The sequence below is a fragment of the Salmo salar genome, chromosome ssa16, assembly GCF_905237065.1.
Source record: "Salmo salar chromosome ssa16, Ssal_v3.1, whole genome shotgun sequence".
Classification (NCBI taxonomy): Eukaryota; Metazoa; Chordata; class Actinopteri; order Salmoniformes; family Salmonidae; genus Salmo; species Salmo salar.
Window position 1 is genome coordinate 2,271,735 of NC_059457.1, and position 9,274 is coordinate 2,281,008.

At 42.0% G+C, this 9,274-nt stretch overlaps 1 protein-coding gene across 1 annotated transcript in view; it reads left to right on the forward strand.

Moving 5' to 3' along the window:
* Nucleotides 1–9,274, forward strand: part of nat10 (N-acetyltransferase 10) — a 37,969-nt gene that overhangs the window by 26,759 nt on the left and 1,936 nt on the right. Inside the window, exons 16-26 of the mRNA XM_014147631.2 lie at nucleotides 2,312–2,413; nucleotides 2,513–2,587; nucleotides 3,745–3,861; nucleotides 4,091–4,224; nucleotides 4,356–4,404; nucleotides 4,522–4,618; nucleotides 4,731–4,844; nucleotides 5,052–5,224; nucleotides 5,364–5,483; nucleotides 8,612–8,710; nucleotides 8,820–8,974. Coding sequence (XP_014003106.1) covers nucleotides 2,312–2,413; nucleotides 2,513–2,587; nucleotides 3,745–3,861; nucleotides 4,091–4,224; nucleotides 4,356–4,404; nucleotides 4,522–4,618; nucleotides 4,731–4,844; nucleotides 5,052–5,224; nucleotides 5,364–5,483; nucleotides 8,612–8,710; nucleotides 8,820–8,974 — 1,235 coding nt within the window. The remainder of the gene's footprint in view (nucleotides 1–2,311; nucleotides 2,414–2,512; nucleotides 2,588–3,744; nucleotides 3,862–4,090; nucleotides 4,225–4,355; nucleotides 4,405–4,521; nucleotides 4,619–4,730; nucleotides 4,845–5,051; nucleotides 5,225–5,363; nucleotides 5,484–8,611; nucleotides 8,711–8,819; nucleotides 8,975–9,274) is intronic.

A 9,274-nucleotide genomic window follows, 5' to 3' on the forward strand; every position in this document is an offset into this window, starting at 1 on the left:
AATGTGATCATTTTTTCCCCTTCTTCTCCTGGACGGTTAGCCGCTCACACCACTTTAAATGATCTGCTTTGAATAATAAATATTGGTCAAAAGCTGGCTATTACTGGCTAATGAAAACCCTGCTCCTCACTTGCCGTTCTACCACACTTTAAATATTGGAAGATTGCAACATCGACCAGGATATCCAGAATCAAGAATTTAACAGCGACCTGCACCTACACACCAAAGTTGCAGTCTATCAGGCAGTGTGTGTGTATCTACCCTCCTTTCTGGATGTGAACCATGAACACTTAACAGCCGCACTTAAAACAGCTGGAGTCCTTTCACACCTCTCTGGGGTATGTGGAACGCTAGCGTCCCACCTGCGGGACACACTATTCAACAGCCAGTGAAGTAGCAGGGCGCCAAATTCAAAACAACAAAAATCTCATAATTCAAATTTCTCAAACACACAACTATTATATCCCATTTTAAAGATGCACTTCTCGTTAATCCAACCACATTGTTCGATTTCAGAAAGGCTTTACGGCGAAAGCATAACATTAGATTATGTTAGGACAGCGCCTAGACAAGAAAAACCACAACCATTTTCCAAGCAAGGAAAGGCAAAAACCAGAAATCCAGCTAAAATTAATCACTAACCTTTGATCTTCATCAGATGGCACTCATAGGACTTCATGTTACACAATACATGTATGTCTTGCTCGATAAAGTTCATATTTATATTCAAAAACCCAATTTTTACATTGGCGTGTAATGTTCAGAAATGTTTTGCCTCCCAAAAACTTCCGCTGAATGAGCACATCTTTTTACAGAAATACTCAAACGTTGATAAAATATTCAACTGTTATTCAAAGAATTATAGATACACTTCTCCTTAATGCAACCGCTGTCAGATTTCAAAAAAGCTTTACGGCGAAAGCACATTTTGCAATAATCTGAGTACAGCGCTCATATCAAAACAAGCCATACAGATACCCGCCATTTTGGAGTCAACAGAAATGACAAAAATGACATAAATATTCACTTACCTTTGATCTTCATCGGAATGCACTCCCAGGAATCCCAGTTCCAGAATAAATGTTTGTTTTGTTCGATAAAGTTCATCTTTATGTCCAAATACCTCCATTTTTGTTTGTGCGTTCAGTCGAGTAATCTAAATCCACTGTGCTCGCGCAGTGAGTTCAGACAAAGTCAAAGTTATATTACAGTTAGTAGAAACATGTCAAACGATGTATAAAATCAATGTTTAGGATGTTTTTATCATAAATCTTCCATAATATTCTAACCGTACGATTCCTTTGTCTTCAGAAATGAAAAGGAACACAGCTAACTCTCTAGTGAGCGCACGCGATTGAGCTCATGTCATTTTCTCAGTCATCTTATTCCAATGGCTCATTCTCTCCCCATTCACAATAGAAGAATGAAACAACGTTCTAAAGACTGACATCTGGTGGAAGCCTTAGGAAGTGCAAAATGACCCCATTGACACTGGATAGGGAATCACTTGAAAAACTACAAACCTCAGATTTCCACACTTCCTGGTTGGATTTTTTTCTCAGGTTTTTGCCTGCCATATGAGTTTGGTTATACTCAGACATCATTCAAACAGTTTTAGAAACTTCAGAGTGTTTTCTCCAAATCTACTAATAATATGCATATCCTACCTTCTGGGCCTGAGAAGCAGGCAGTTTACTACGGGCACGCTTTAAATCCGGACGTCAAAATACTGCCCCCTTCCACGATTAAGTTAAATGCTTCCAACGCATATTGAAAGTGACCTGGCAGGACTGTGTTCCGCACTGAGATCCTACATTGAACCAACTGCAAGAGCATTGAGGCGTCCATCGCACACCGCCAGCTTAAATGGCTCGGACATGCCATCCGGATCGCATAGGATCGCCTGCCACGGAAGCTGCTGTATGGACAGCTACAACTTGGCCATTGCTATGCAGGTGGGCAGAAAAGGCGGCTAAAGGACCAACTGAAGACATCACCAAAGAAGTGTGGGATAGACCCTGCCTCCCTCCAGACGGTTACTGCGGACCGTTCCACCTGGCGCGGCCTCCGCCATCAAGGAGTGCAGTTGGTTGAGGGGAAAAAGGACTGAACGTAGCCTGGCAAAGCAACTGGCATATGACAATGCCTGCACCGGCCTTTGTGTCCTCTGTCTGGCAGACAGTGTGCATGTGGCATCGGATTCTACAGTCAGCAAACTCACAAGCAGTAGTAGAAATCATCATCATCATCATCGGATACGATGGACTACCTTAAGTTTTGTTTATGTATGTGCGCGTAATGTTCCCCTCAGGTGTGTCTGGAAGGAGAGATCTCTCGTCAGTCCATCCTCAACAGTCTGTCCAGAGGAAAGAAGGCTTCCGGTGACCTCATCCCCTGGACCGTGTCAGAGCAGGTATTGAGAATACAGGCCTAAAGCCTGGAGCCATATGGTTTCCCACTGATAATCTCACACTATTGTCATTGAAAAGTTCTAACGTTGTGCTCTCTGCAGTTCCAAGACCCAGAGTTTGGCAGTCTGTCTGGAGGCAGGGTGGTGCGCATCGCTGTCAACCCTGACTATCAGGGGGTAAGTTCTGTTTTTCCCCCATGTATTTCGTGGTTTGTTAGTTGTGCTTGTGCAGCTCTCTAAACAGACATATTTTGGTTCTGACTTTCCAAAGCGATTGAGTTGTATGTAGGTGTGTTGACTATGTGGGGCTACAGTGTGATTTTCAATTCGATCATAAAGGCCTGATTCACACAGTCTCCTCTGAACAGTTGAAGTTGAGATGTGTGTTACTTGAACTCTGTGAAGCATTTATTGAGGCTGCAATCTGAGATGCAGTTAACTCTAATGAAATTAACCTCTGCAGCAGAGGTAACTCTTGGTCTTCCTTTCCTGTGGCAGTCCTCATTAGAGCCAGCTTGATGGTTTTTGAGACTACACTTGAAGAAACGTTCAAAGTTCTTGAAATTTTCCAGATTGAATGACCTTCATGTCTTAAAGTAATGGACTGTCATTTCTCTGAGCTGTTCTTGCCATAATATGGATTTGGTTTTTCCCCAAATAGGGCTATCTTCTGTATACCACCCCTACCTTGTCACAACACAAGTGATTGGCTCAAACGCATTAAAGGAAAGAAATTCCACAAATTTACTTTTAACAAGGCACACCTGTTAATTGAAATGCATTCCAGGTGACTACTTCAAGAAGCTGGTTGAGAGAATGCCAAGAGTGCAAAGTTGTTATCAAGGCAAAGTGTGGCTACTTTGAACAATTTAAAATATAAAATATATTTTGATTTGTTTAACACTTTCTTGCTTACTACATGACTCCATGTGTTATTTCATAGTTTTGATGTCTTCACTATTATTCTACAATGTAGAAAATAGTGAAAATAAAGAAAAACCCTTGAATTAGTATGTGTCTAAACTTTTGACTGGTAATGTAGTTCCCCAGAGTCAGATGAACTCATGGATACTGATTTTTTTTTATGCCTTTGTATCCAGTCTGAAGGAAGTTAACATTGGCTTGCAAAACTACTTCTAACATTAGTGCAATGACTGGAAGTCTATTGGCATCTGCTAGCTAGCAGATACCCATAGACTTCCAGTCATTGCGCTAATACTTGTCAGCAACTTCCTTCAAACTGCACCCCAGACTCTGGGGAAGTCGATAAAAGACCTCATTGCCAAAATCCAGAAGTATCCCTTTAACTGGTTATTTCCCTGTCTGTCCTGGAGATGGGTTATGGCTCCAGAGCACTGCAACAGTTACAGCTGTACTACGAGGGTCAGTTCCCCTACATGGATGAGAACGCACAGACCGCTAACAGCCAGATCACCTCTGTCACCAGCGAGGTAATGCCTCACTCAAACGCCTGGAAACACTTGCACACTCACCAACAGAAAAACCGTCCCCTGAACATACACATTCCATGAGTATAAATCACATCCACAGGGAGCAAAGTCATCCAGACTCCTGTCTTTTGTTTTCACTCACATTGACTCCAAAAAGCAGCATTGAGACGGAGTTGATTGTTGTCACACTGTTGGAGGAGGTGCTTTGCTAAGTCTTGTTAATTTATAGGCGGTGAGCCTCCTAGAAGAGGTGTTACACCCTAGGAAGGACCTCCCTCCTCTGCTTCTGAAGCTGAGTGAGAGGAGGGCTGAGAGACTAGAATACCTGGGAGTATCCTATGGCCTCACACCTCCGCTGCTCAAGTAAGCATTATTTACCATAGATTTATATACATAATTGGTGTTTACTGACACTGGGGAAACTCTGCATTTGGCTCTACCATCACCTCTGTTTTTCCAAGTATTACTCATTACTTTTTTTTGTTACTGCACAGGTTTTGGAAGAAAGCTGGTTTTGTCCCTGTCTATTTGCGGCAAACCCCTGTAAGTGGAAAATGTCTACAATTTACTACTTTACATCATTGTGCTGAAATTGGAGTATTCCTTATTGTAATGCTTGGTTTTGTCTTTTGACCCATGGTGTGGTGTTGTCATTCCCAGAATGACCTGACGGGGGAGCACTCATTGGTGATGTTGAAGGAGCTCAACACAGTGGAGGCTCCTGAACAGGGCCAGTGGCTGTCTGCCTTCTGGAAAGGTGAGGCTTGTGTGTGCTGTGTTCTGTCTCTTAGTGGAAAATAAAGTATCATCTGATGTTCTACTCTATTCTCCCTCTGCATTACAACTCACCTTGTCTTTGTTTCTTCCAGATTTCCGTCGGCGCTTCCTGTCTCTGCTCTCCTACCAGTTCAGCAGCTTCTCTCCCAGTATGGCCCTCAACATCCTGCAGAACAAGAGCACCACCAAGACGGATGCCAGCCCCGGTAAGTTCCCCTTCGCTCCCTCCTTCCCTCCCCACAAGTCAAAAATCCGACCACCACTGTCCCTGAGATTATCTAACTAGACCAAAATGGGTGTCCCCACCTGTTGACCGTCTACCCTAACCTTTGAATGTTTTGGGCCAGTACTTTTGAATGATTTGGGCTACAGATGAGTGGTTTTCAATGTCTCACATGCTTTCTCTACCCCAGCCCTGAGCAGTTCTGAGCTGTCTGGTCAGTTCAGCCCCTATGATCTGAAGCGTCTGGAGATGTACTCTAGGAACATGGTGGACTACCACCTCATCATGGACCTCATCCCTGCCGTGGCACGCATGTTCTTCCTCAAACAGCTGGGAGACGTGACCCTGTCCGCCGCACAGTGTGTGAGTAGGACGTTACGTGTGCACACAGACATGCACATACACTCGCTCATTCTCTCCCTCTTTCTCAATGTAGTGTAACTCTTGTCTATCCCCCTCTTTTTATTTTTACTAGTCTATAACCCTGTCTGTTCATCTCCAGGCTCTGTTGCTAGGTGTGGGGCTGCAGCATAAATCAGTGGACCAGCTGGAGAAGGAGATTGACCTGCCCAGCTCTCAGCTCATGGGACTGTTCAACCGCCTCATCAGGAAAGTAGTGCAGGTGAGAAGACACATTTAGTACCCATGAGGGGAAATGTAATTAACCTGTTGGGGCTAGGGGGCAGTATTTGCACGGCCGGATAAAGAACGTACCCGATATAAACTGGTTACTACTCTTGCCCAGAAATGAGAATATGCATATAATTAGTAGATTTGGATAGAAAACACTCTACAGTTTCTAAAACTGTTTGAATGGTGTCTGTGAGTATAACAGAACTCAAATGGCAGGCCAAAACCTGAGAAGATTCCATACAGGAAGTGCCCTGTCTGACAATTTGTTCTCCTTCTGTGGCATCTCTATCGAAAATACAGCATCTCTGCTGTAACGTGACATTTTCTAAGGCTTCCATTGGCTCTCAGAAGGCGCCAGAAAGTGGAATGACGTCTCTCCTGTCGCTGGGCGAAAAACAGCAGGAGATTTTGTGAGTGGTCAGGCTGAGAACAGTGACACTGGAGATGCGCGTTCATGTGAATTCTCAATTTTTTTCTTTCAGCCTTTGAATGAATACAACGTCGCCCCGTTGGAATATTAGCGCTATTTTACAAGACAAATCGCATAAAAATTGATTTTAAACAGCGTTTGACATGCTTTGAAGTACGGTAATGAAATATTTTAAATTTTTTTGTCACGAAATGCACTCGCGCGTCACCCTTCGGATACTGACCTGAACGCACGAACAAAACGGAGGTATTTGAATATAACTATGGATTATTTGGTACCACAACATTTGTTGTTGAAGTAGAAGTCCTGGGAGTGCATTCTGACGAAGAACAGCAAAGGTAATCCAATTTTTCTTATAGTAAATCTGAGTTTGGTGAGGGCCAAACTTGGTGGGTGTCAAATTAGCTAGCCGTGATGGCCGGGCTATGTACTCAGAATATTGCAAAATGTGCTTTCGCCGAAAAGCTATTTTAAAATCTGACACCGCGATTGCATAAAGGAGTTCTGTATCTATAATTCTTAAAATAATTTATGTATTTTGTGAACGTTAACCTCTCTAGGGTCGGTGGGACGAAATCGTCCCACCTACGTAACAGCCAGTGGAATCCTGTGGCGCGTTATTCAAATACCTTAGAAATGCTATTACTTCAATTTCTCAAACATATGACTATTTTACACCATTTTAAAGACAAGACTCTCGTTAATCTAACCACACTGTCCGATTTCAAAAAGGCTTTACAACGAAAGCAAAACATTAGATTGTCAGCAGAGTACCCAGCCAGATATAATCAGACACCCATTTTTCAAGCTAGCATATAATGTCACATAAACCCAAACCACAGCTAAATGCAGCACTAACCTTTGATGATCTTCATCAGATGACAATCTTAGGACATTGTTATACAATACATGCATGTTTTGTTCAATCAAGTTCATATTTATATCATAAACCAGCTTTTTACATTAGCATGTGACGTTCAGAACTAGCATACCCCCCGCAAACTTCCGGTGAATTTACTAAATGACTCACGATAAACGTTCACAAAAAACAACTATTTTAAGAATTATAGATACAGAACTCCTCTATGCACTCGCTATGTCCGATTTTAAAATAGCTTTTCGGTGAAAGCACATTTTGCAATATTCTAAGTAGATAGCCCGGCATCACAGGGCTAGCTATTTAGACACCCACCAAGTTTAGCCCTCACCAAAGTCAGATTTACTATAAGAAAAATGTTATTACCTTTGCTGTTCTTCATCAGAATGCACTCCCAGGACTTCTACTTCAATAACAAATGTTGGTTTGGTTCAAAATAATCCATAGTTACGTTCAAATATCCTCTGTTTTGTTCGTGCGTTCAAGACACTATCCGAAGTGTAAAGAAGGATGACGCGCACGACGCGTTTCGTGGCAAAAAAATTCTAAATATACCATTACCATACTTCGAAGCATGTCAACCGCTGTTTAAAATCAATTTTTATGCCATTTTTCTCGTAAAAAAGCGATAATATTCCGACCGGGAGTCGTTGTTTTAGTTCAAAGACAGAGAAAATAAAAACATGGGGTCGCCTCGTGCACGCGCCTCAGTGTCATTGTCCTCTGATAGACCACTTACCAAAGGCGCTAATGTTTTTCAGCCAGGGGCTGGAATTACATCATTCATCTTTTTCCCGGGTTCTGAGAGCCTATGGGAGCCGTAGGAAGTGTCACGTTACAGCAAAGATCCTCAGTTTTCAATAAAGAGAGTCAAGAAGAACAAGAACTTGTCAGACAGGCCACTTCCTGTAAGGAATCTTCTCAGGTTTTTGCCTGCCATATGAGTTCTGTTATACTCACAGACACCATTCAAACAGTTTTAGAAACTTTAGGGTGTTTTCTATCCAAAGCCAATAATTATATGCATATTCTAGTTTCTGGGCAGTTGTAATAACCAGATTAAATCGGGTACATTTTTTATCTGGCTGTGTAAATACTGCCACCGAGCCCTAACAGGTTAATCGTGAGTAATTTAGTAAATTCACCGGAAGTTTGCGGTGGGTATGCTAGTTCTGAACATCACATGCTAATGTAAAAAGCTGTTTTTTGATATAAATATGAACTTGATTGAACAAAACATGCATGTATTGTATAACATAATGTCCTAGGAGTGTCATCTGATGAAGATCATCAAAGGTTAGTGCTGCATTTAGCTGTGGTTTTGGTTTTTGTGACATATATGCTTGCTTTGAAAATGGCTGTGTGATTATTTTTGGCAGGATACTCTCCTGACATAATCTGTTTTGCTTTCGCTGTAAAGCCTTTTTGAAATCGGACAATGTGGTTAGATTAACGAGAGTCTTGTCTTTTAAAATGGTGTAAAATAGTCATATGTTTGAGAAATTGAAGTTATAGCATTTTTGAGGTATTTGTATTTTGCGCCACGCGATTCCACTGGCTGTTAACTAGCTGGGACGCAAACGTCCCACCTTGCCCGGGGAGGTTAATTAAGATTTTAAATGTTTTATTTCTTACTCTACCATTCTATCCATCCTGCTTAGCTATAAGTAGCGAACCAAGAAAAGCTATTGTATGATGAAATGTCCTAAAGTTTTTCATGTCTCATACTTACTGTGTCTCAGACAATGACAGCTTGTTGACTCATTATTACCTGTTTAGTTTTTTTCACCATGTTTGTGTGCTGTTTTAGTTCTTCAACAGAATCCAGGAGAAGGCCATTGAGGCAGAGATGGTTGTATCTAAAGACATCTCCATGGAGCCCACGGTCAAAACCCTCAATGATGATCTAGTACGGAACTCTCCTCCGTTTTATGAATGGCATAGATAGACCATAATATGCAATGGTACAGTGAGTATATGAATGCAACATAGATTAAATGGGGGTTTTTTCTCCCCAGGATGAGGCAGCCAAAGAGTTCCAGGAGAAACACAAACAGGACATGGAGAAGGTCAAGGAGATGGACCTGCAACAGTACCTGATCCGAGGAGATGACGAGGAATGGGACCAGGTGTTGAAGAAAGCAGGAGAGACAGCTGTTGTCAGCATAAAGAGGTAAGAGGAGAAACATATAGAATCCTTGCTGTAACAATGTAATATGCTACCTTCCGCTCGGCCCCGAAGGGGCTGGATAGGTATTAGCAGTGACTTAGTAGAATTACACCATATTGCTTACGCCTTACAGATCTGCAAACATAAAAGGGTTAGGGCTATGGGGAAGGGCTAAGATTTTTATGGTGGGGCCACCCATATGAAAATGTTTGCATGGGCTACTGTGAATTGCTTTGTTATAAAAGCATTTTCTAAATGGCATTTATTATTTTGGCTCATGTAACAATGTCTGTTCTCCAACAG